Below are 27,864 nucleotides of genomic sequence, written 5' to 3'. Positions count from 1 at the left end.
CCCCATCTTCCTGAAGCCTTTGCAGCCCTGCTCTTACTGCAGGGCCCAGGAGGAGGAATAGCCTTCACAAACCAGGTGGAAGAAGGGATTGCAGGGAGGCGTGATCGATGGAGCACAAATGGGGGCAGGGCAGGAGGAGTGAGGGAGTGTGGAAAAGACAGAGGAGAGGAAAAGAAGTGCAGGGCAATGAGTTGGCCAACCTGCTGGGTATAGAGAGAGAAACACAGTGTCATATTAAAGAGAAGAATAAGAGCCAGGGGGTGGAATGAGAAGAGGGTGAGAGGGAGAGAAGGAGCGAGGGAGTGACAGATGTGTAATGAGAACCCTGCACAGTGAATATTCACTCACTGAGACCAAGGCTCTGAAAGCTTTGATCACATATGACAGCAAGAGACTGGAGCCCTCCTGGGAATATGCCTGTGGCTTGTGTGTGTGTGTGTGTGTGTGTGTGTGTGTGTGTGTGTGTGTAACACACTACATCTGTCTGTGTTTGTGACAGCAGTCATCGCTAATCACTCAGTGGGTGTTGTCTTACAGCTCACAGTCATGCTGAAAGAGGGAAAGGGGAGGTAGGGGTTGGGGTGAAGGAGTGGGGAGACCGGGGGAGACCGCAAGGTGGGGCAGAGGACAAGATCAGTGCAGCAAGCCAACCTCCACCCCACCCGCACAATCTGCAACCTACTCCCAAATGACACTACAAAAGAGCACACAAACCAGTAAGTAAACCATGTCACTTTCCACGTAGAATGATGTCTTATCTACAGTCCAAATCCCTCCTGCTTTGTGTGGATTCCAGCAGACTTTCAATAACATGATGACCACTCCCTGTTGCCCGTAGATAGCCGCTCTGAGTCAGCATTATTCCCAGGTATGCGGGGGGGGGGGGTGTTTATGGTCACATCCATCAGATAGATTGCTGATGACAGGGTCAGCGATCAGCCTCAAGGCCCAAAGGGTAATTCATATACTCTGCGTCGCTTTTCTAAACTGCCGTAAAATATCACTAGTGGCCTTTCTCTGGGGCTGAATGGGGCAATTTCCATAAACGTGGCCTAGCAGCAGTGAGTCAGAGAGACACTGTGGAATACTAAATAAGGGGTTTGATCTAAACTCATTAAACTAGTGTTTAAAGCAGCCAAACACCCCCAGGCCTAACCAGCCACTGAGACAATCACAGTGACACGCAGATTATTATAATCCAGACAAAAATGTTTATGGTAATCCAGCTCGTCTCTCGCTGTAGACTGCAGTATAGCAAACACAGAGTCACAGCCAAGACATTGGTAATATTTGTGCATGACAAAAATCATGCAACTCATTTAACAAGAGCAACATTATTGTGACATAAAAACTATCATATGATGGCATGTTGAGAACTCAGCAACCCCACCCTCCATGACACATGCTGCATATGTCAGCAGCATACCACCCTGCATACCACTGCTGGCTTGCTTCTGAAGCTAAGCAGGGTTTGTCCTGGTCAGTTCCTGGATGGGAGACCAGATGCTGTTGGAGGTAGGAGGCACTCTTTCCTCTGGTCTAAAAAATATCCCAATACCCCAGGCCAGTGATTGGGGACACTGCCCTGTGTAGGGTGCCGTCTTTCAGATGGGATGTTAATTTGGTGTCTTGACTCTCTGAGGTCATTAAAGATCCCATGGCACTTATTGTAAGAGTAGTGGCGTTAACCCTGGTGTCCTGGTTAAATTCCCAATCTGGCCCTCAAACCATCACGGTCATCTAATAATCCCCAGTTTATAATTGGCTCATTCATCCCCTTTAACTATTCCCCAGGTCGTTGCTGCAAATGAGAACGTGTTCTCAGTCAACTTACCTGGTAAAATAACAGATAAATAAAATGCTGTAACAAACTGGATACACAAGGGAGTCCAAAGAATATAGGCCAGATAGACATGCTGACATATCATGCCGCAAAATGTATCCTTCTCCTTCAGTCAGATACCATGATTCACTATTACAGTATGTGTCCATCTACGAAATTCAATTAATGTGCGTCCACATGTGTTTGTTGGAAAAACATTGAAATTGGGCAAGAGCCAGAATCTTCCAGTTGTTTGTCATAATGCCTGTAACGAGACGAGTTCCGAGACACGGTCCTTCTTGGGCTACGCGAGTGTGATGTTAACATAGAGAGGGGGGGAGCTGAGGCAGAAAGCTGTCATGAGATGCTGCCCTATGAGCCGTATGGCTGTGTGAGGACTCTATGGTGTGGGGACTCTATGGTGTGGGGACTGTTGGTCCTCTGTGGCCTGGAGCAGGGTGGCTAACCCAGGTCCCATCAGTAAACAGCCCGCTGAGGGAGCTGAGAGAGGGCTGGGGCAGCTGGGACAGGGAGTGTGTTCCCACTGTTAGCCACACTGCATGACAGAGTCTGCCACACACATTAACAATGATTAATACACACAGAAGTGAGACGGGGAGAGAGAAGAATGAGATGGAGATGCCGAGGGCGGGGGAGGAGAGAGAGGCAGAGAAAGCGAGATACAGAGGGAGGGAGATGGTGAGGAACTGAGATGGTTGAAATCACAGAGTCACACGAAAGAGGAGATGTTCACCTTAGTGGGAAGGGATGACACATCAACACTGAGCCTGTGATATACAACCCCTCCACCTCCGAAACCCCCAGTACCTTCCCCTCTCCTCCTTCACATGGTCTCTTCCCTGACCCAACCTCCCCTACACTTCACACTAAGTTGTCAGATTTTGTATTTCTACCACCCCTAAATTCAACCCCCTCTAGCCCGCTGACCCACTCGTTTTTACTATCCTCTCAGAGATCCAGACACTACTGTTAATGTGACTCAAAAAAGGATCCATCTCACTTCTTATCATCTTTACCCTATACAAAACCCAGCCCTCTCTTTCACTCTGCCTCTCCCATTCTCCCTCACCAGCTGCCGTGTCTCTCTCAGACAGCAGATAGGCATGGGCATGTGCAAGGAAAGACTGATGAATGGGGATACACTCACAGTGCATGGGAAGGTCGCTTGACTCACTAGCTTCAAGTTCCTTTGGTTCAAATCAGATACACCTCGTTCAAAAGATGGTGGTCCTGAGAATGACCATCAAATGAGGTAAACATTAACCTTGGACGACAGTCGATGTCATTATCAAATGCAGGAGCAGAGGCAGGGGAGGGGAGAGGTAGCATACTTAGCCTTTCCACTGAGAAACATGTCCAGATCAGTTAATGATGCAGAATGTGTACACCACGCTGACATTAACATTTGGTACAGTGCAGTGCACGCGTACAACTTAACCAGTTGATAACAACACATTGGCACAACCTCGGAGTCACACACAATTACAATAGCCTACACACACACACACAAACAGCAACCCCCTGGCAAACATATTAACATAATATGTACATTTTATATCAATATCGACATCCATGGTCAGACTGTCTTCCTACATTTGCATTGGGAATCACTCAAACTTTATTGGGAGGAAGGATGATTTACATGCTTTTTACATTTGTATGGCAAACCATGTTTTTTAAAACCATGTTGAAAGCGGCCAATTTAGGCCCTTTGTAGACCTATACAGTGCATACGGAAAGTATTAAGACCCCTTTTGTTAAGATACAGCCTTATTCTAACATTAATTAAATACAAAAAAATCCTCATCAATCTACACATAATACCCCATAATGACAAAGCGAAAATAGGTTTTAAGAAATGTTTGCAAATGTATCAAATACAAAAACAGAAGTACCTTATTTACATAAGTATCCAGATTCTTTGCTATGAGACTCGAAATTGAACTCAGATGCAGCCTATTTCCATGTATCATCCTTGAGATGTTTCTACAACTTGATTGTGGAGTCAACCTGTGGTAAATTCTATTAATTGGACATGATTTGGAAAGGTACACACCTGTCTATAAAAAGTCTGACAGTTCATTGTGCATGTCAGAGCAAAAACCAAGCCATGAGGTCGAAGTGATTGTCCATAGAGCTTCGAGACAGGATTGTGTCGAGGCACAGATCTGGGGAAGTGTAAAAAAACATTTCTGCAACATTGAAGGTCCCCAAGAACACAGTGGCCGCCATCATTCCTAAATGGAAGAGGTTTGGAACTGTCACGCCCTGACCTTAGAGATCCTTTTAATTCTCTATTTGATTAGGTCACGGTGTGACTAGGGTGGGTAATCTATGTTTCTTATTTCTTTTTTGGCCGGGTATGGTTCCCAATCAAAGACAGCTGTCTATCATTGTATCTGATTGGGGATCATACTGAGGCAGCCTTTTTCCACCTGTTGTTTGTGGGATCTTGTTTTTGTGTCGCTGCCTGTGAGCAGCCCAGAACGTCACGTTTCGTTTTCTTCTGTATTGTTTTTGGTGAGTTGCATATTTATTAAACATGTGGAACTCTACGTGCGCTGCGCCTTGGTCCGATCCTTCCATCGACGATCGTGACAGAAGATCCCACCACCCACGGACCAAGCAGCGCGCCCAGGAGGAGCAGGGATTCAGGGACTGGGAGGAAATCCAGGAGTGGAGGACATCCTGAACGTGGGACGAAATCATGTGTGGAAGGACCACCAGAGGGCAGGCTGGGCTCACGGATAGTAGCCCAACAAGGCATGGGAGACAAGGTAACCAGAGGCAATTAAGCACAGCTGACGGTACTAATGACATACTCTCCTTCCCCTATAAGAGAGAGAATGGAAAGAGCAGAGAGGAGAGGGGAAAACTATCTCCGGAAGATGGCCACTGAGATAGAGGAGCTATCCAGGAAGAACCACTGTTGTAGTTTAAAGATAATCCTATTGTGTTCCTGTTTCATCTGGAGAAGAAGATGTATGTTTTTCCTTGGAAGATTTTCATTGATTATGTTGGAGTGTCTGTGTTGACCAAATGCCCTCAATAGAGAACTGTGTTCAATCAAGAAAACCTACTCCTGACTCGTTTATTCCACCTTCCCGCTTTAGAATGACGCCCAATTACTTAGTCCGCTCACACATGGCAGGAGACAGAAGCCTGCCATGGAAGCAGGTGGAAGCAGCGAAGGAGCAACAGCGACGACGCCGGGGTTCGCGGCCACAATGACAGCCCCAAAAATGTTTTGGGGGGTGGCACACAGGGTGGTCGGCGGTGCCGAGGTGTGAACCAGAGACAACCTGGGAGGAGGTAGAGAGGTGGTCGGTCGACCCAGAGAGAGTGCCAGAGCCCGCCTGGGAGTCAATAGAACAGTGCGAGGGGGGATACCGGAGAATGGAGATGGCGAGGAGTATACGGCAACATAGGCGTTTGGAGGAGCGTGTCACCAGTCCGGTGCAATCTGTGCCGGTCCCACACATCAGGCCTCCAGTGCGCCTCCCCAGTCCGGTACGTCCTGTGTCTCCTCCTCGTACTTGCCCTGAAGTACGTGTCCCCAGTCCAGTACGTCCTGTGCTAGCTCCTCGCACTCGCCCTGAAGTGCGTGTCACCAGTCCGGTGCCACCTGTACCGGCCCCACGCGTCAGGCCTCTAGTGCGCCTCCCCAGTCCAATACGTTCTATGCCTGCTCCTCGCACTCGTCCTGAAGTGTGTGTCACCAGTCCGGTACCACCAGTGCCGGCTCCACGCACCAGGCTTCCTGCGACGACCCCTAGTCCAGAGCTTCTTGCGAGGGTTCCCAGTCCGGAGCCTCCAGGGGGGGTTCCCAGTCCGGAGCCTTCTGCGACGATCTACGGTCCGGAGTCCCCGGCGATGATTCACGGTCCATTCATTCCAACGATCGTGACAGGAACCACTAAGACTCTTCCTAGAGCTAGCTACCCGGCAAAACTGAGCAATCGGGGGAGAAGGGCCTTGGTCAGTGAGGTGACCAAGAAGTCGATGGTCACTCTGACAGAGCTCCAGAGTTCCTCTGTGGAGATTGGAGAACCTTCCAGAAGGACAACCATCTCTGCAGCACTCTACCAATCAGGCCTTTATGGTAGAGTGGCCAGATGTAAGCCATTAAAAGGCACCTGACAGCCCGCTTGGCGTTTTCCAAAAGGCACTTAAAGGGCTTCCAGACCATGAGAAACAAAATTCTCTGGTCTGATGAAACCAAGATTGAACTCTTTGGCCTGAATGCCAAGCGTCAGGTCTGGAGGAAACCAGGCACCATCCCTACGGTAAAGCATGGTGGTAGCAGCATCATGCTGTGGAGATGTTTTTCAATGGCAGGGACTGGGAGACTAGTCAGGATCGAGGGGAAGATGAACAGAGCAAAGTACAGAGAGCTCCTTGATGAAAACCCGCTCCAGGGCACTCAGGACCTCAGACTGGGGCGAAGGTTCACCTTTCCACTGGACAACAACCCTAAGCACACAGCCAAGATAATGCAGGAGTGGCTTCGGAACAAGTCTCCGAATGTCCTTGAGAGGCCCAGACAGATTCCGGACATGAACCCGATCGGACATCTCTGGAAAGACCTGAAAATAGCTGTGCAGCGACACTCCCCGTCTAACCTGACAGAGCTTGAGAGGATCTGCAGAGAATCATGTGATAAACTCCACAAATACAGGTGTGCCAAGCTTTTAGCGTCATACCCAAGAAGGCTCAAGGATGTACTCGCTGCCAAAGGTGCTTGAACAAAGTACTGAGTAAAGGGTCTGAATACTTATGTAAAAGTTATGTTTTTGTACATTTGCAATCATTTCAAAAAACCTGTTTTGCTTTGTCATTATGGGGTATTGTGTGTAGATTGATGACAGTTTAATTCATTTTAGAATAAGGCTGTAACATAGCAAAGTGTGGAAAAAGTTAAGGGGTCTGAATAGTTTCGGAATGCACTGCGTGCCCCCAATAATACGTAAGATCCGTGACCCGTACAGGATACAAACAACAACTAAGCTCATGAGACATTTATTAGTTATATTCTTAAAGAAATACAATTCATTAATACGTCCAAAACTGGATGTAGCAACTGCTGATTGCCCCTTTACAAGTAGCAGAGAGCCCACTGGAAATGTGATGTAATGTGTAAAATGTTATTTCAAAATGTAGCAATACCGCATATTTTAAAGCACACTATGAGAAGTATAATGCCACCAAGGTGTTGTATGTATCATGTATGGTTCACGGATCATTGGGGTCTTACAGGGGGGTATGAACAGTCCTAATAAGGTCCTAAAATGTCCAATTCATCATGATAAAAAAAAAAAAATGGTTTGTGTTACAAATGAATATAGCAAATCAAACAAAAACCTCCTCTCAATGAAGTAAATAAGAATTGCCTGAACAATCCAAGATAAAAAATATTTTTGGGTCAAGCCAAGCAAATGGTGGAGAAGACGCAGCTTCCTTCCAGAGGAGTGCCAACTTGATTTACATATAAACAAAAAAAATAATTCGTAAAAAGACAAATAAAGATAATTCGTAAAAATACAAATAACTCCACAGATCTTCATTGTAAAGGGTTTAAACACTGTTTCCCGTGCTTGTTCAGTGAACCATAAACAATTCATGAACATGCACTTGTGGAACGATCATTAAAACACTAACAGCTTAAGCAATTAGGTCACAGTTATGAAACCTTAGGACACCTTTCTATGGACTCTGAAAAACACCAAAAGGTCTCTGCTCATCTGTGTGAACGTGCCTTAGGCATGCTGCAAGGAGGCATGAGGATTGCAGATGTGGCCAGGGCAATAAATTGCAATGTCCGTACTGTGAGACACCTAAGACAGCGCTACAGGGAGACAGGACGGACAGCTGATCGTTCTCGCAGTGGCAGACCATGTGTAACAACACCTGCACAGGATCGGTACATCTGAACATCACACCTGCGGGACAGGTACAAGATGGCAACAACAACTGCCCGAGTTACATCAGGAATGCACAATCCCTCCATCAGTGCTCAGACTGTCCGCAATAGGCTGAGAGAGGCTGGACTGCGGGTTTGTAGGCCTGTTGTAAGGCAGATATCCTCACCAACCACCACCGGCAACAACATTGCCTATGGGCACAAACCCACCGTCGCTGGACCAGACATGACTGGTAAAAGTGCTCTTCACTGACGAGTTGTGGTTTTGTCTCACCAGGGGTGATGGTCGGATTTGCGTTTATCGTCGAAGGAATGAGCGTTACACTGAGGCCTGTACTGTGGAGCGGGATCGATTTGGAGGTGGAGGGTCCATCATGGTCTGGGGCGGTGTGTCACAGCATCAACGGACTGAGCTTGTTGTCATTGCAGTGTGTGTTACAGGGAAGACATCCTCCTCCCACATGTGGTACCCTTCCTGCAGGCTCATCCTGACATGACCCTCCAGCATGATGCCACCAGCCATACTGCTCGTTCTGTGTGCGATTTCTTGCAAGACAGGAATGTCAGTGGTCTGCCATCGAAGAGCCCGGATCTTAATCCAATTGAGCACGTCTGGGACATGTTGGATCGGAGGGTGAGGGCTAGGGCCATTCCCCTCCATGTGAAATGTCTGGGAACTTGCAGACTGTTACTTTTGATTTTGACTCCCCCCGTTGTTCAGGGACACATTATTAAATTTGTGTTAGTCACATGTCTGTGGAACTTGTTCAGTTTATGTCTCAGTTATTGAATCTTGTTATGTTCATACAAATATTTACACATGTTAAGTTTGCTGAAAATAAACGCAGTTGACAGTGAGAGGACGTTTCTTTTTTTTGTTGAGTTTAGTTCCCACCAAGCATGGCAATTGTTACATAGTTATCATCTCACTTCCCGTTGGCTGGCACGGTAGAGTGTTAATCAGCATTCCCCACAGGTACCTGAACTGGAATGGCAAAGGTACGCTGCTGGGGATACAGACCCGCCTATCAGTCTATCCATAGTCTCACTAATTTCTCACTCCCTTCCCATATTCTGTTTCTCTCCCTCTCTTTTTCTCTGTGCCGATGAATGTTTCCAATCTGTGCGCTTGTGTGTGTTATTGTGCCTGTAGCACATAAACAAAGAAGAATGAAAAGAGAGCAACCAACTGTTCTACATCCCAGATATGTCACTCTGTCAACCCCTACTCTCTCTCTCGTTCCCTCTTCCTCTCTCTCTCTCAGCTGTTTAGAGGACTGAAAAATGCACACTGCACCCATATAAATACTTCATCCCTAATTGAATTTGAAACTGTGGAAGGGAAGGGAAAAACGAAAAGCAGACCGAGGGGCTGTGCTTCAATCATCCTTTCACCCCTTTCTCCATTATCCTCTCTTTTTCTCTCTCACTCTCGCTGATGGACGTGGAGGAGTGAGGGATAACATTTGATACTTTAGCTTGACTATCGTTATACTATCGTTTTTATTGTGTTGTTGTTGACTCCACCATTAGGTCATTGATTACCATAATGTATGTTCATATGCCTGTTTATATCCCTGTGCATAATTGCAGTTTATTTGAATGGTATTGACACTGACCTACTTTGATTGCAAAAGACTGGAACACACAGATGGGGCTTTTCTGTATTTACCAGAGGTGCCAGGCAGCTGTGTGTGTGTGTGTGTGTGTGTGTGTGTGTGTGTGTGTGTGTGTGTGTGTGTGTGTGTGTGCGTGCAAGAGAGGTGCCTGCAGGAGTCCTTGTAACTCCATTAGAGGATAGATCAAATGTCCAATTAATGGTGGCCAATATTGAGAGATATCGTCAGGCTACCCTCACATATCTCAAATGACATGATCAGTAGACGTTTACTGATCATGAAAGCTGTTACTTGTTGTATAACTCTGATGATAGAGGTACATTTGACAATTATTTTGCATGGAATAATCTGAAATGTGTAGCTCTGACTATGCTCTTCAAGAGGTGATGATATTACAACCAAATACTTAACATCATTGGAGTGAACACTAATTTTATAGGGCCCTAATCACAGTACTCTTAGCCAGAGAGCAGAGCTAGGGTCATGGGGAGGAGAGAGGAATGGGGGAGAGGGGATTGAGGAAAAGAGGCTGGAGAGGAGAAGAGGTTGAGGGAGAAGCAGGAGAGGAAATTAATGTGAGAAATTGAAGAGGGAATGATGCGGAAGGAGGAAGGAGAGAGGGATGGGGAGTTGGTTGGCAGAAGAGGGTAAGGGAAGAGAGGGATGTTAGAGGGTTGGGCAATAAGGATGAGGAGGGCAGGGAATGAAAGGAGCGAGTGACAGGTGGGAGACAAGGACTGACAGAGAGTTGTGTGCAGGTGTGGGCGCGTGCTTGTAAAACTCGTCCCTGGGCCCTGCTCTAACACGGAGCCAGCTGATGGATCTACCCCACCCTGATCAAACACAATCAATCAATAACACAGCAGCAACACTACAGAGCAGCACAGCGATGCAGACATGATCACTTAAAGTGCACTGCACACATACCCTCTACTACCACTGCAAGGACATTACTGTATACACACACCTCTATCCCTCAGTTATTATCTCCACTTCAACATTGCTACAGTGTATCAGCCCTAAACCATCTCCCATATGCCTTTGCTACAGTATGTTTTGCCCCTCAACAATATTTCCTGCTAGAGCAGCCATCTCCTCTCAACGATCTTCCCCAATGTATAGGCCCTTTCTAAGGATACCAATTGAATCCCAAGGGCAATAGTTCCCAACTGTTGCAGTGGCCCCCAGGCCACTTGCCCCCAGCAGCACATACATAGAGTCCAGTATAAGTGGTACAGGGAGTGTCAGTGATGGGGGCAGGGTGTGCCCAAGGGCAGTGCTTCAGCACATTAGCAGGCTCCCAGGGCCACATGATACAAACTGACCTTGAGAAGCTCTGGTTCCATTACATACCATTTTTTTGGAGAACATTTGATTCTATGACTGATCAAAACTCATTTTTCGCATGCCTCTCTCTTGTCCCTCTGCAGCAGACATATGGAGAGCAATATGTTTGTGTTGTGTCTTGGGCTATGCCGGATTAAGTGATATGACATGCTATTCTATAAAATAATTTATCTGTAAATAACATTACCTGATTAACCTAATCAGGCAAATGTAACTAACTAGAAGGTCAGGGAATGTTTATAGAGCTGTTATCTTCCGAATAAACTCTTAAAGATCTCGTAATCTTTTACATCAATAGCAGTCCATATTTAATCGTCACCTTGTTAAGTCTCATCTGAAAGTTGTACATTCTTGGTTATCTTCACAAACCCCGGGCTAACAAGTTGAATCAGCAATACAAAATGTGGTTGAATTATGTATTTACTAAATATCTAAATAATCACACAGAATTACATCTACACAGAATGTATCATACATTGATTACAATTTATGTCATAAAGGAAAACGTCCCTAGCGGGAGGAACAGATATGACAACTGGTTACACAAGGAAAGTGGGGGGGGGGGGGGGGGTTGAATGAAAGAGCAGGTAGACTGAGGAACAAAGGGAGAAGCTATGTCTCTATCGGGCCGTAAGCAGCTACTATATCGTAAATACAGAATATTATGCATTCTAAATAGCCGCCTATTCGGGAAGGGTTAGGGGAAATGCAATAAATGTTTACTCTGAGCTGCGCTTCGATCGGTTGGTCGTAGATGGGAGGTCGGGTTGTCCTTTGAAGAATGTCTGGTGGTAGGACGGATACTTTGCAGTATCGTTGTGTGTGTTAGACTGTATATGTCGTCCGTCCTTTCCTAGCCCACGTTTACAGCGACTGCTGCTAACTCAACGGCTAGGAGGTATCTCTTCTGGAGTGAATAAGAGTTCAAAGTTCATACCAAGTTGCCATACTTTAAGCTCATGCTATATTCTGGCTGGTATAGTCGAAATTCATCCTTCCGAAGTGTAGGTCGTCACCTTCACATTGAAATTCGATGCCAATTTCGTTCTTGCTGAGGTTGGATTAGTTCTGTAGGTGGTCTTTGTCCTTTCAACGTGGGGATGGTAAGTCCTCACGTCCTTGGAACAGGAAGTTACATTTTCGACAACGAGTTTATATAGTGGTGAAAGAAGGGCGTGTTTCATAGTTTACAACCAAAGTCTGTTCACTTGGACGAGGCCTCTGAGTGAGCAGAGTTTCTCTATGACAAACTATTCTCTCATTTAAGAAGCTAAAATTACATTTCATTTTTTCACAAATAGTTTCATATTTAAACATTTAAATTGCACAACAATTCCATGTGAATCTGATTAGAATGTGTCGACTTTCCAAGCTACAGTTTGTGTCAACCTGTCATTAGTAATAATATCTCAGACAACAACTGATCTGAGATCATATTCATATTCATGTGTACCAAAGCATATTTTCAACTGGTTGGATTACCGAAATATGGTTCTGTTTCCCATCTTTTGATGTCACCAGACTCTCTCTCAATGTTAACAAAGGGATTTTCAATAGTCACATCGGTAGAGTAGAGAGAGAAAAAAGGGGAAAGATTTATGGGGGTCTTAAATCTCCCCCTCACGCTAAAATCATGACATTTGGAACATTGAATCGAAATTAAATCACAGCATCGAATCACAATACATATAGGATTGTGAGAATGGCAATACATATCATATCGGGACCGAAGTATCGTGATAATATGGTATCGTGAGGTCCCTGGTACATTTCCAGCCTTAGGTCTAATGGCCAGCTCCTGCAGCAGACTGGGGGAATGGTAATTGAGACAAACACTGTGTGTGATCAGATGAAAACAACCACAATCTGTGAGGAGCTCATTTATCTTGTAGTAGCAGTATGTTAGATGAAATGAAAGTCAATTAAAAGACTATGGAGCCGCTGTCACCAGTTGTAGCCGCTGTGTGTTTTTGTGCAAACTGTCTGCACCCAATCTCTGCATGGTTGGTGCGTAGCATTTGTGTCTTGATGTGTCACATGTTATGTCATCATGTGTCTTCATCACCCCCCCCACCCAGATACATCAGGAGGGTGAGAGCACATAAGTCACTTCAGATGCCTGCCTCTTGACCCAAGGTCAAAATAGAATGTGCAGATCAAATGTACTGCTATTACCCCTCCCCTGCACTAGAGTGGCTCTGATTGGCTTGTTCCTCTAGAGAGGCGATGTTCTGATTAACGGGCGGGCTGATAGAAGAGCTGTTTGATTGGTGGGTTATCCGACAGGAACATATTTATCTGAGTGACATTGGCAGATTGGCTCCCTGATTTCACACATGGAAAACACAAGAGCTAGGGCCCACGTCCCTGGTATTCTCCTCTCCGTCCGTCCTACAGGTACATATTTCCCATCCCACTCCATCCAGTCCCTTTCAGACCAGTGGGCTGGAGAGATGGCCACAGAGAAGACAATAGTCCCTAAAATACTACAGTGAGGTGGAAGTGAGTGGGGAGAGGAAACCTTAGAGACAAACAGATGCTGTGGAGGACACCAGCCCCCCTTCCCCAGCCTCACCCCCTTACATCTGGGCCTCGGGTTGGCAGTGTGTCTGCTGGCAGCGGGCCACACTTTGGGCTGAGGAATAACATTTGCTCAGACAAAGTTCCTGAAGTTCTAATTAAGCTATTGATTTTTGATGAGCCAATACAGAGCACTTTGGTCTTTATTTAGGAGCTGCAGTGGATCTCCTTTCGTCACTTCATCCAATTACCCTGCACTGAGACAAGTCAGAGACATGACGTCTATCCAAAACAGGACTGGTCCCAGACACATAGGAACCATTCCAGACAATACGTGCAAAAACACAATGTTATGTTACCACAAACAGACCAACATATTATGTCACTACAAACAGACATACATCATGTAGACAGACATGTTTTGAGATTCACATACATACACACACACACTCTATGCAGTGAGAACCCTGGGGTTGCGACAGCTGTGAGTCCAGCTGAAGATGAAAACATGTGGAAGAGGTCCCTAGGCTGGGCATCCACCCTTCTCACCTCTCATCTGCCCTCCACACCACTCTCCCCACCATCCCCCTTTCTCCCTCTCTATGTCTCCCTCTCCACAGTAACTTATGTAAATCAGTATATTTCGGGATCACATGAATTCTTAACTACGTCACATACAGTATGTTGAGTATGCCTTTCAGAGGACAGCACAGATATAGCACAATCAAGTCAACCTACTTTTTCAGCTGAGTCACAGTGCCGTGATCAGAAGTACAGCTTCAGTTTTCAGCTTCTTAAAAGTGCTCTTTCATAAAGGGCCCCCCCTCCATTACTTTATTACTAATCCAGCCAGTTAAGCTCTTGGCACTTCCTGAAGGTGAAGAGGACCCTCTAAGACCTCATAATCATGGCTCTCCAGTTGAAGTGTTATGGTAACTGTATACCTAAGGAGATGTAAAAGATGTCATCCTTTAGCCCACCCACTTCTACCGTATGTGGTGGAAAAAACACTAAGAATACTGACTTTACGGTGCATCAAATGTAAATGTATTTTGTAAAAATTAACATTGTACTATGCGGTTAATCCATTAATTTGACATGCAATAGTTTATTAGCAGATCTGTTTGCAGATCTGTATGTGCTTTAGCCAATCATTTTTACACGTTGTCAAGCCGTACATAATGTTTACCATGACAACGAACACAACAGAGAATTTAGCTAAATTGCTAATTGATCTGCTACCAGACCACTAGTCTATATTCCATTCGATTAATTTATACACGTCGTGAGCTTGGGACTAGGTGCATTTCTGTCAACAGTTTGTTCTTGACATAGCCTTGTTCTGTTAAATTTTCTCTACCTATATAGCACTTTTAATATCCCAAATAATGTTGTTAAGTTCAAAAGAATTCAGTAGCGCTACAACCTGCCCAGCAAGACTTGGCAGATCAATCCTCTGTTTCTATCTGTCCTTCACACCTTCAGTTAGTGTTTTTTATTTTATTTCACCTTTATTTAACCAGGTAGGCTAGTTGAGAACAAGTTCTTATTTACAACTGCAACCTGGCGAAGATAAAGCATAGCAATGTGAACAGACAACAACACAGAATTACACATGGAGTAAACAATAAACAAGTCAATAACACAGTTGCACGGAATACCCAAAACTGAAACTGTGATTTTTCGATAAACATTTTTTTTCTTTTTACGTTCGGTACTTCTGTCAAATGTGTCTCATGAGATTGAGAAGATGAAGTCTGTCTATCAGCGCAGCCCATTTATAGTGGAAAGAGCAAATTGCATGCTCCACTTACTCAATCATTGGTACAGCTGTCTGGGCTGCATTGTTAGCTCCCCACTCATGCTGCACAGAAGTTAACACACTTGAATAATGTAAAACGGCATGTAGAAATATTGAAATGAAAAACCATGTCAATACAGGCTAGAACACTGTTACAATGCAAGATGATGCCGGTAGCTTCCAGTTTGAATTGCTGGACTTCAAACTGGAAGCTACCGGCATACAGTTTACAGCTGAAGCAAATTTCAATTCATTACCCTAGCACTTTGTTTGTGATAATATGCTAAGCTTAACTAAAAATATTCTGATTTCAAAGTGACCATATCCCCCGTGCATCCCGCAAAGGCGGAGGTGTTGCTAACATTTACGAGAGCAAATTTCAATTTACAAAAAAAAAAAGATGTTTTCGTCTTTTGAGCTTCTAGTCATGAAATCTATGCAGCCTACTCAATCACTTTTTATAGCTACTGTTTACAGGCCTCCTTGGCCATATACAGCGTTCCTAATTGAATTCCCTGAATTCCTATCGGACCTTGTAGTCATAGCAGATAATATTCAAATTTTTGGTGACTTTAATATTCGCATGGAAAAGTCCACAGACCCACTCCAAAAGGCTTCAGGAGCCATCATCGACTCAGTGGGTTTTGTCCAACATGTCTCTGGACCTACTCACTGTCACAGTCATACTCTGGACCTAGTTTTGTCCCATGGAATAAATGTGGTGGATCTTAATGTTTTTCCTCATAATCCTGGACTATCGGACCACCATTTTATTACGTTTGCAATTGCAACAAATAATCTGCTCAGACCCCAACCAAGGAGCATCAAAAGTCGTGCTATAAATTCTCAGACAACACAAAGATTCCTTGAAGCCCTTCCAGTCTCGCTCTGCCTACCCAAGGACGTCAGAGGATAAAAATCAGTTAACCACCTAACTGAGGAACTCAATTTAACCTTGCGTAATACCCTAGATGTAGTTGCACCCCTAAAAACTAAAAACATTTCTCATTAGAAACTAGCTCCCTGGTATACAGAAAATACCCGAGCTCTGAAGCAAGCTTCCAGAAAATTGGAACGGAAATGGCGCCACACCAAACTGGAAGTCCTCCGACTAGCTTGGAAAGACAGTACCGTGCAGTACCGAAGAGCCCTCACTGCTGCTCGATCATCCTATTTTTCCAACTTAATTGAGGAAAATAACAACAATACAAAATGTATTTTTGATACTGTCGCAAAGCTAACTAAAAAGCAACATTCCCCAAGTGAGGATGGCTTACACTTCAGCAACAATAAAGTCATGAACTTCTTTGAGGAAAAGATCATGATTATTAGAAAGCAAATTACGGACTCCTTTTTAAATCGGCTTATTCCTTCAAAGCTCAGTTTTCCTGAGTCTGCACAACTCTGCCAGGACCAAGGATCAAGAGAGACACTCAAGTGTTTTAGTACCATATCTCTTGACACAATGATGAAAATAATCATGGCCTCTAAACCGTCAAGCTGCATACTGGACCCTATTCCAACTAAACTACTGAACGAGCTGCTTCCTGTGCTTGGCCCTCCTATGTTGAACATAATAAACGGCTCTCTATCCACCGGATGTGTACTAAACTCACTAAAAGTGGCAGTAATAAAGCCTCTCTTGAAAAAGCCAAACCTTGACCCAGAAAATATTAAAAACTATCAGCCTATATCGAATCTTCCATTCCTCTCAAAAAATGTAGAAAAGGCTGTTGCGCAGCAACTCACTGCCTTCCTGAAGACAAACAATGTATACGAAATGCTTCAGTCTGGTTTTAGACCCCATCATAGCACTGAGACTGCACTTGTGAAGGTGGTAAATGACCTTTTAATGGCATCAGATCAAGGCTCTGCATCTGTCCTCATCCTCCTAGACCTTAGTGCTGCTTTTGATACCATCGATCACCACATTCTTTTGGAGAGATTGGAAACCCAAATTGTTCAACACGGACAAGTTCTTGCCTGGTTTAGATCTTATCCGTCAGAAAGATATCAGTTTGTCTCTGTGAATTGTTCGTCCTCTGACAAATCAACTGTAAATTTCAGTGTTCCTCAAGGTTCTGTTTTAGGACCACTATTGTCATCACTATATATTTTACCTCTTGGGGATGTCATTCGAAAACATAATGTTAACTTTCACTGCTATGCGGATGACACACAACTGTACATTTCAATGAAACATGGTGAAGACCCAAAATTGCCCTCGCTAGAAGCCTGTGTTTCAGATATAAGGAAGTGGATGGCTGCAAACGTTCTACTTTTAAACTCGGAGAAAACAGATATGCTTGTTCTAGGTCCCAAGAAACAAAGAGATCTTCTGTTGAATCTGACAATTAATCTTAAGGGTTGTATAGTTGTCTCAAATAAAACTGTGTAGGACCTCGACGTTACTCTGGGCCCTGATCTCTCTTTTGACGAACATATCAAGACTGTTTCAAGGACAGCTTTTTCTACGTAACATTGCAAAAAATCTGAAACTTTCTGTCCAAAAATTATGCAGAAAAATTCATCCATGCTTTTGTTACTTCTAGGTTAGACTACTGCAATGCTCTACTTTCCGGCTACCCGGATAAAGCACTAAATAGACTTCAGTTAGTGCTAAATACGGCTGGTAGAATCCTGACTAGAACCAAAAATTTGATCATATTACTCCAGTGCTAGCCTTCCTACACTGGCTTCCTGTCAAGGCAAGGGGTGATTTCAAGGTTTTACTGCTAACCTACAAAGCATTACATGGGCTTGCTCCTACCTATGTCTCTGATTTGGTCCTGCCGTACATACCTACACGTACACAAGACGCAGGCCTCCTAATTGTCCCTAGAATTTCTAAGCAAACAGCTGGAGGCAGGGCTTTCTCCTACAGAGCTCCATTTTTATGGAATGGTCTGCCTACCCATGTGAGAGATGCAAACTCAGTCTCAACCTTTAAGTCTTTACTGAAGACTCATCTCTTCAGTGGGTCATATGATTGAGTGTAGTCTGGCCCAGGAGTGTGAAGGTGAACGGAATTGCTCTGGAGCAACGAACCGCCCTTGCTGTCTCTGCCTGGCCGGTTCCCTCTTTCCACTGGGATTCTCTGCCTCTAACCCTATTAAAGGGGCTGAGTCACTGGCTTACTGGTGCTCTTTCATGCCGTCCCTAGGAGGGGTGCGTCACTTGAGTGGGTTGAGTCACTGATGTGATCTTCTTGTCTGGGTTGGCGCCCCCCCTTGGGTTGTGCCGTGGCGGAGATCTTTGTGGGCTATACTCGGCCTTGTCTCAGGATGGTAAGTTGGTGGTTGAAGATATCCCTCTAGTGGTGTGGGGGCTGTGCTTTGGCAAAGTGGGTGGGGTTATATCCTTCCTGTTTGGCCCTGTCCGGGGGTATCATCGGATGGGGCCACAGTGTCTCCTGACCCCTCCTGTCTCAGCCTAAAGTATTTATGCTGCTGTAGTTTATGTGTCGGGGGGCTAGGGTCAGTTTCTTATATCTGGAGTACTTCTCCTGTCTTATCCGGTGTCCTGTGTGAATTTAAGTATGCTCTCTCTAATTCTCTCCTTCTTTCTCTTGGAGGACCTGAGCCCTAGGACCATGCCTCAGGACTACCTGGCCTGATGACTCCTTGCTGTCTCCAGATCACCTGGCCGTGCTGCTGCTCCAGTTACAACTGCTCTGCCTGCGGCTATGGAATCCTGACCTGTTCACCGGATGTGCTACCTGTCCCAGACCTGCTGTTTTCAACTCTCTAGAGACAGCAGGAGTGGTAGAGATACTCTTAATGATCGGCTATGAAAAGCCAACTGACATTTACTCCTGAAGTGCTGACTTGCTGCAACAACTACTGTGATTATTATTTTTTGACCATGCTGGTAATTTATGAACATTTGAACATCTTGGCCATGTTCTGTTATAATCGCCACCCGGCACAGCCAGAAGAGGACTGGCCACCCCTCATAGCCTGGTTCCTCTCTAGGTTTCTTCCTAGCATTTGGCCTTTTTAGGGAGTTTTTCCTAGCCACCGTGCCTCTGCACCTGCATTGCTTGCTGTTTGGGGTTTTAGGCTGGGTTTCTGTACAGCACTTTGAGATACAGCTGATGTACGAAGAGCTATATAAATAAATTTGATTTGATTTGACTGACACGAAAAAAAAATCTTAATTCACTTCATCTCCCTCGTCACCAAAAACTAATTCACTTCTTTGTCTTCCTCGCCTCCCGTCTGGTTTCCACAAGATTCCATAGCCACACAAAGTCCGATTACACAGCCAAGTTCTGCCTTGTGAATGATGTCATTACTTTCTTAATAATCCTTGGAGTCTATTGACCATGTGTCAATCTAAGTAACATAATAAAAAATCCCCATCAAAATCTGTCAGTTTAATTAAGATAAAGATATGGGCTGTGTCCCAATCCACCTCATCCGCCTATGTCGGCCTTCCGCATTTGCGGTGGAAGCTGACCAAGCTATAGCGGTGCTTGTTAGACCATGACATATGCAGAAAATCGGTCTTCCCACAAAATTGTCGAATGCTATGGAAAGGGGAGAATCTCGCGGACATGATGGTGTTCTCCGTTTTGCTCTACAATCCCCACAAGTGTCACGGGACTAGTCTAAAGGTAACCATAACAAATTCATGGAAGTATGGAGGTAGTTTTGTTCCAAAAACCAGCCTATTTCCTTAAATGATTTCCAAAGCTTTTTAGGGTCATTTTTGTTCTCAGTGATTTTATCAGCAAATTAACCCCTCTTAGCTTCATCCATCCTGCTCTGTGCTTCATCCATCCTCCTCTTAGCTTCATCCATCCTGCTCTGTGCTTCATCCATCCTCCTCTTAGCTTCATCCATCCTGCTCTGTGCTTCATCCATCCTCCTCTTAGCTTCATCCATCCTCCTCTTAGCTTCATCCATCCTCCTCTTAGCTTCATCCATCCTCCTCTTAGCTTCATCCATCCTGCTCTGTGCTTCATTTCTGTGACGTTCATATAGGAGAAAAATCAGGCTGCGCTTGAGAGTTCTTAACATTTCTTAAAGGCCTTATTCCTTGTTTTTAATACTGACGATTCTAGAATCTCATGATTAAACCAAGGGCTAGATCTCTGCTTTACTCTGACCCTTCTAATGGGAGCCATCACATTCACCACATCATGGAATATACATTGAAAGGCTTCCCAGGCACTGTCTACCCCTACACTATTGAACACAGGTGACCAGTCAATTTGAACCACTTGTTCCCTAAATATTTCTACACAGTATTTTTTTGTCCTCTGATTCTAACAGTTTTTTGAAGGTTAAATATATATTTAACAACCCTCCTTGTGCAAAATGTAATAAAATGATCGCTGAGACTATCACTACACTTTGCGATATTATAGATTTATCAGACACCAATATTAAGTCAACCGTACTTTGCACTGTTTCACATACCCAGGAGGGATCTTTTATCATTTGGCGTCAGAGCAAGTGATTTACAGAAGTGCTTAAATACATTGTGGGTTTGCAGAAATCAGTATTGAAATCCCTTAGCAAAATGATTTCCTTCGCCAAGGAATCATTACAGTTTGACAACACAATTTCGAGACCTTCATAGAATTCATTCTGATTGGGCAGCCTGTAACACCCCCACCCCCCCAACAAAATTGGTTTTGGGAAGGCATATCCAGCCTGACGATCTCCAGATCATCGATTAAATCCGATAGGTATCGAAGTCAAAATTCTGGTATCGCAAACAACACCACTGTCAGTTGCCATGGGGAACCACATCCAAGGCCTGACATCAGGGATTCTGGGCCAGCTACTGTTTGTGTGCAAGTACAAACTCACGCACATGCAGTACGGACATACAGTACACAACAACACACAGTCACACAGACCCATGCACATCGATACACATACATTGGCCCAAAAACAGTACTGCGATCTAGAATCTATTTTTTTTGTCAGCTATGTTTTTTCATATCTTTAAATGTCACTCTTCACAACAACAATTAGAGCAAAAATAATTCTGACTGCAGCTGGAAATTAGCCTAGCCCTCTGTCAGCAGAACAAGATCTGTTGTGATCTGTTGTGTTTGATAGATTTGGCCCCAGATCCCAGTAAACATCGTCTTCCTCTACCATGAGGGTTGCAGGTAAAAGTATGATAGATGAGATGGTCCTTACGCCACATTGAGAACAATGGTCTGTGTTCAGTGACATGCTAGGCCATGTTAAGGCCCAGATGCCTTTTAACAAACTGGTACTTAAGATCGTAATTGAATTTTTGGCAATGCATTGGCTGGCACTAAACGAGTCATGAGACTAGTTATATTACTATCAGAAGCCTGCACTGAGAATAACCTCTTACTGTAATATTTCATACAACCCTCTGAACTCTCATTTCAGCCCTAGCTCTCTCTCTCTCTCTCTCTCTCTCTGACTGCTGCCTCTAGTGGCATCTGCTTCACACAGCAGGTACCTGCCATAACGACAGCAGACTGTACATGTTCCTGTTCCAGAACGTTCCTCCAGCATGGCTCTGGTGCAGTGAAACTCGTGGCTTAGAGAATGGTGGCTGGGATGAGAGTGCTTTACACGTCAGCCCGACCTCACCTCCTCCTGCCTGCTCCTCTGAGACGCACGGACACGCATGCGCGCGCGCACAACGCGCACGCAAGCAAACACATACACATACAGGTCCCTCGGAATCTGGGACACTTCTGTTTGCGCCCCACACATACGTAGGCGCAAGTAAACATACTCACGTACATACGTTGCCACTCTTTCACTACCTCATCTCAGCAGGAAGACCGAATCTAGGGCAGCGTTTTTACACACAGCCTCTGCAGTACCAACCGGTCTAGGTTAAATAGCCCAATGCGTGGTTATTAGTAAGTGAGCCTTGTGGATTACAACTACCAGCTCTGTAGTGAGTGATACATTTCTTTTATCAGCGCTCCATGCTACAGCCCAAAGGCTAATTGGTACACGCAGATATAGCACAGTCGAATGCAAGCAGTTCATAGCAGTTTCAGCGAGGCTTCTAAAAATGATGTTTGGAATCCCACTCACAAGTCTAAGACATTGGTGCACATCCCTGACCACTGAATCATTCAGTTGGTCATTTGTATTCGTGCCTCCACCTATGACAGAAGAGCTCATCCTCAAGGCAATACTAGAGAAAGTGAATGCCTCTGAGCTCACATTGTAATGGTTTTATCATTAGAGGTCTGCAACTAGGAGGATACACAAAAGAGGAATGAGATACCCTGAAGCCATATAATTTCATGTACACACACACACACACACACACACACACACACACACACACACACACACACACACACACACACACACACACAGCATCCCTAGTATAAAAACATAGATGATCATTTTTCTGTATCATGCAATTTTATAGGATATATCAAATTCATTCATGTTTATGGACAGTATAAAATCATATCAAAGATCATTGCAAATATAGTAGGCGTATGTTACAGGATTGATGCTAGTTCAAAAATAAAACCAAATATAGTGTAGTACGTGACCTTTTTCTTAGGACACGAGAGGGGAGTAAGGACACGCTGGGCAGCTGGGCATGATTTTATATCCAATGAAACCAATAAACATTTAAGGAACATTATGGCCCTCTCTCCCTCTTGATAGCAGGCTTCACACAATGGCATGGAAAGCCTCAGTCCAACGGAATGGGAGAGGAGAGACAGTGTAATATGTATAAGAAGCGCTGGAGCAGAAAAGCAGTTGCTTGACGCAACTTATGGAAATGCATCTGGCCCATTATCATCGATGAAACAGTACTTGATCATATCTTCACCACTATTCTGAGCCAACCTCAAACCCTCACTCACATTTATAAAGCACTAAATTGTGATGATTAGAAAGATATGCATGAAGACATTGTAGAGCAGATACCTTTTCTTTTACACATACCACCTACTGACAGGGGAGTTCATCACAATATGGAAGGATAATCATTAATTCATTACGCCGCTGTCTCAACCTTATTCCAATGCCAACCTTGGCATACAGCAAGCAACATGATGTTTTCAAATGTGTGTGTGGCATTGAAATGAGAGCAGCCAACAGTTGCTGTTAATTGGTATTGCAGATGCATCCCCTTTCTCTGTCTCACACTCTCTCCCTCTCTCTCTGTCTCTCATTCCAATGGTGTTGATACGGAGGTCAGAGATAAAAAGCTGGCATATGACAGATGTTGTGAACAGGATATCCTTCCCGTGAGACGTCATGGCCACCCCTGACATTACTGAGCCTGTTTGCCACGGTGATAACAACAGTCACATGGAGCTACGGGGCTCTCTCCTCTCCTTATGCCATCTCTCCCTTCCTCCATTTCTCTCTCTCTGTTCCGTCTCATTCTCTCACCGTCCTCTGACTGCACCAAGATCCCCCCCCACCACCACTCTACACACGGACCCACACGTTGTCTTATGATAGACACAAGCCATCGACAGGGAGGTGTCATGTCACCATCATTACCCAGGGAAATGAACCGAATGAGCCATGGAAATGCAAGGAGCAGGTGGAAATACCACTGTAGCCTACAGCACAGAACACTCAAGAGATACAGGCAGCTGCACTGCACCCTACTGGAGAACATCCCTTTAACCCTCAATCCCACAGGTAGAGCTGGGAGGCTCACATTAAAACAGGCTGTTCTCTATAGCAGGAATATTGAGCTTAGCCCATAGGGGAAGGAGAGCAGAGATCACTAACTCCCTTGCAGCAGATGATTGATGAACACTGTCTCCCACACTCATCTAGTAGAGTGACTGCAAAAGCCAGCCTCTCAGAGATGTGTGGCACGTACTACAGCAGGTCCACAGGAAGGGAAAACAATAGAGCCTGAAAGGGCAGCCGATTAAACCCAGCCAGCAGCAGCAGGACACTTAACGACACAGACAGGAGATTAGGAGAAGGGAGGGGTGGAGGGAGATGGAGGAGAGGATGCCTGACTGCCTGCCTCCCCAAACCGCCCCCGCCACTCTGTGACTCCCTCCTCTTAAGAGAAATGGGGAAAAGACCAGAGTAAAGAGCATAACACTCTCCCCAGGAGAAGCGGGCAAGGCAGGTTAATCAGTGGCTCCTTTTAGACCAGACCCCCAACCACCCCCACACTCATCTACACGACCAGCAATACCACCCTCCATCCCCCGCAGCTAATTGTCTGACTGAACGAACACAACCTGTGTATGAGCATCTGTGCATAACTGGTTAACACGCGGCGGCTGTGCCTGTGACTGTGTGTGTAATTGTACATGTGTTAAGCATCCCAAACCCCTTCCTGCAGAAAGGAGGGAAGGAGACAGGTCGAGAGAATGAGAAAATGATATAGAGAGACAGAGACAACAGAGACTGCGGGAACAGGGACGGAGAGAAATCGACACCATCCTCAAACAGCCATACCTTGCGTCTGCGGTCCCTCGATCGATTCCTCTTCTTGTTCTTCTCCTCCTCCTTATCCTTCAGCTCCTGAGCGGCGAGCTCCGCTAGGTCCTTGTTCTTACGGAGCTGCTTGGCGGCTTGCGCCATGGTGCCGCAGCTGCTGTCGCCGTAGCTCCAGTCGTCAAGGTAGCAGTCCCTGTCCCTGCCCCAGCGCCGGCTCTGACGACGACTGCCACTGCCACTACGTGTGTGTGACGGTGGCGCTGGGAGCGCCTGTGTGTCTGTGAGCGGGAGCGCGGTGCTCTAGTGACCGAGCCCCCCAGCAAGCCACAAAGGAGATGCTGCTAGTGCTATTGCTGCTGCTGCTGCTGCTGTTGCTACTCATCCAGTCAGGCTGTGTTGCACTGAGCTGCCTCCCCTCCCCCCGCACGAGCTGCAGATTCCTTCAAATTATTCTTTGTCACATCTTGCTTCTTTTTGCCACTTCCACGATTCCACAATTCCCTCAAAGGCAAAGGACTGCTATAGAGCAGACATTGAGTAATTCTACATATACTGTATGTACAAATTTGTATTGCTCTTTAGGCTTATTCTATATGTATATATATCTTGGAGTATTCAATATGATGGCAATCTTTTCTCTGTATTTCTCAGTGATTTATTGACATTAACTAGTACACAAGCAGTGAGAGGCTGTATTCACCATAGACAAATCATCTGGCTCTATCATTTTTTTACAGTCAGCAACAGACAAGACTGAAATGCATCAAAAACATGTATGATTCCCTCCATCTTTCCCAGTAGATCTAAAAGCAACAGAGCATGAGAAAGGAGGAGAGTGAGAAAGAGCGAGAGACAAACGAGCAACCAACCACACCTGCTCACTGCAATAGGTGTCTCTCCCTTCTACACTACACGGCCAAAGGTATGTGGACACCCCTTCAAATTAGTGGATTTGGCTACTTCAGCCATACCCGTTGCTGACAGGTGTATAACATTGAGCACACAGCCATGAAATCTCAATAGAAAACATTGGCCGTAGAATGGCCTTACTGAAGAGCTCAGTGACTTTCAACATGGCACCGTCACAGGATGTCACCTTTCCAACAAGTCAGTTCATAAAATTTCTGCCCTGCTAGAGCTGCTCCGGTCAACTGCAAATGTTGTTATTGTGAAGTGGAAATGTCTAGGAGCAACAACGGTTCAGCCATGAAGTGGTAGGCCACACAAGCTCACTGAACGGGATCACCGACTGCTGAAGCGAGTAGTGCGTAAAAATCGCCTGACCTCGGTTGCAACGTCAGCACAAGAACTGTAGTTTCATGAAATGGGTTTCCATGGCCGAGCAGCCGCACACAAGCCTAAGATCATTGTGCGCAATGCCAACCGTCGGCTGGAGTGGTGGAAAGCTCGCCATCATTGGATTCTGGAGCAGTGGAAACACGTTCTCTGGAGTGATGAATCACGCTTCACCATCTGGCAGTCTGACAGACAAATCTGGGTTTGGCGGATGAAAGGAGAACACTACCTGTCCCAATGATAGTGCCAACCGTAATGTTTGGTGGAGGAGGATGAATGGTCTGGGGCTGCTTTTCATGGTTCTAGCTAGGCGCTACAGCATACAATGACATTCAAGATGATTCTGTGCTTTCAACTTTGTGGCAACAGTTTGGGGAAGTTCCTTTCCTGTTTCACCATGACAATACCCCCGGGCTTTACAGAAATGGCACAGAGCCCTGACCTCAACTCTATTGAACACCTTTGGGATGTATTGGAACACCGACTTCGAGCCAGGCCCAATCGCCCAACATCAGTGCCCAACCTCACTAATGCTCTTGTGGCTAAATGGAAGGAAGTCCCCTCAGTAATCTTCCAACATCTAATGGAAAGCCATCATAGAATAGTGGAGGCGGTTACAGCAGCAAAGGGGGGACCAACTCCATATTAGTGCGCATGATTTTGGAATGAGATGTTCATGTAGTGTATCTTTCAGTCTCTCATTCTCTCATTGCCTCCGCAAACGACAAAGGAGATATCCTGTAAGATCTACCTCCTATCATGCCTCGCTGTCTTCTCCCGCTCCTTTTCACTGTAGAACAAATGCTGAATCACTCCAAAACATATAAGAACCACACACAAGCATCGAGGGAAAAGAGAGGAAGGGCAAAAATGGATATGACAGGAGTATTCTAGTCGCTCCATTAAATTCTATTTTAGTCACTTCATCTCAGCCCTATAAGTGGGATCCTTCTCAATGTCAGACATAAAGGAAGGAATTACACTGACATAATGATAGGTGTGTCTCTCTACCATTCCTACAGAAATGTGATTTTGTAGTGCAAGGTATGTAGCCTTAAGACAGCGGCCACGTGACTGGAAACGCATCAGTCATATTTATTTACGGTTGCCATGAGCCAATACAGTGCATCCGGAAAGCATTCAGACCCCTTGACTTTTTCTACATTTTGTTACATTATAGCCTTATTCTAAAACATATTAAATACATATTTTTCCTCATCACTCTCCACACAATACTCCATGGTGACAAAACAAAAACAGGTTAGAAAATGTAGCAAATGTGTTAAAAATAAAAAAAGAGATACCTAATTTACATAGGTATTCAGACCCTTTGCTATGAGACTCGAAATTGAGCTCAGGTACGTCCTGTTTCCATTGACCATCCTTGAGATGTTTCTACAACTTGATTGGAGTTCACCTGTGGTAAATTAAATTGATTGGACGTGATTTGGAAAGGCACATACCTGTCTATATAACGTCCCACAGTTGACAATGCATGTCAGATCAAAAACCAAGTCATGAAGTCGAAGGAATAGTCCATAGAGCTCCGAGACAGGATTGTTTCAAGGCACAGATCTGGGGAAGGCTTCCGAAAAAGTTATGCAGCTTTGAAGGTCCCCAAAAACACAGTGGCCTCCATCTTAAAAGTAAGAAGTTTGGAACAACCAAAGACTCTTCCTAGAGCTGGCCGCCCAGTCAAACTGAGCAATCGGGGGAGAAGGGCATTGATCAGGGAGGTGACCAAGAACCCGATGGTCACTCTGACAGAACTCCAGAGATGCTCTGTGGAGATGGGAGAACCTTCCAGAAGGACAACCATCTCTGCAGCACTCCACCAATCAGGCCTTTATTGTTGACTGGCCAGATGGAAGCCACTTCTTAGAGTCTGCCCGAAAGGCACCTAAAGACTCTCAGACCATGAGAAAAAAATATTCTTTGATCTGATTAAACCCAGATTTAACTCTTTGGCCTGAATTCCAAGCATCACGTCTGGAGGAAACCTGGCACCATCCCTACGGTGAAGCATGGTGGTGGTAGCATATTGCTGTGGGGATGTTCTTCAGCGGCAGGGACTGGGGGACTAGTCAGGATCGAGGCAAAGATGAACAGAAGAA

General features: G+C 45.2%; 1 protein-coding gene across 6 annotated transcripts in view; it reads right to left on the bottom strand.

Annotated features, from left to right (window-relative positions):
- Positions 1-24,881, bottom strand: part of LOC109873584 (ankyrin-1) — a 102,229-nt gene extending 77,348 nt beyond the window's left edge. For all 6 annotated transcript variants that reach the window (XM_031809058.1, XM_031809063.1, XM_031809062.1 and 3 more), the window contains exon 1: positions 24,473-24,881. In XM_031809058.1, coding sequence (XP_031664918.1) covers positions 24,473-24,598 — 126 coding nt within the window. In that variant the 5' untranslated portion in view covers positions 24,599-24,881. The remainder of the gene's footprint in view (positions 1-24,472) is intronic.
- Positions 24,882-27,864: the final 2,983 nt, after the last annotated feature.

Source organism: Oncorhynchus kisutch, linkage group LG29 (assembly GCF_002021735.2).
Source record: "Oncorhynchus kisutch isolate 150728-3 linkage group LG29, Okis_V2, whole genome shotgun sequence".
Classification (NCBI taxonomy): Eukaryota; Metazoa; Chordata; class Actinopteri; order Salmoniformes; family Salmonidae; genus Oncorhynchus; species Oncorhynchus kisutch.
Note: the sequence above shows the minus strand (reverse complement) of the source record. Positions and strands in the feature narration are given on the sequence as shown.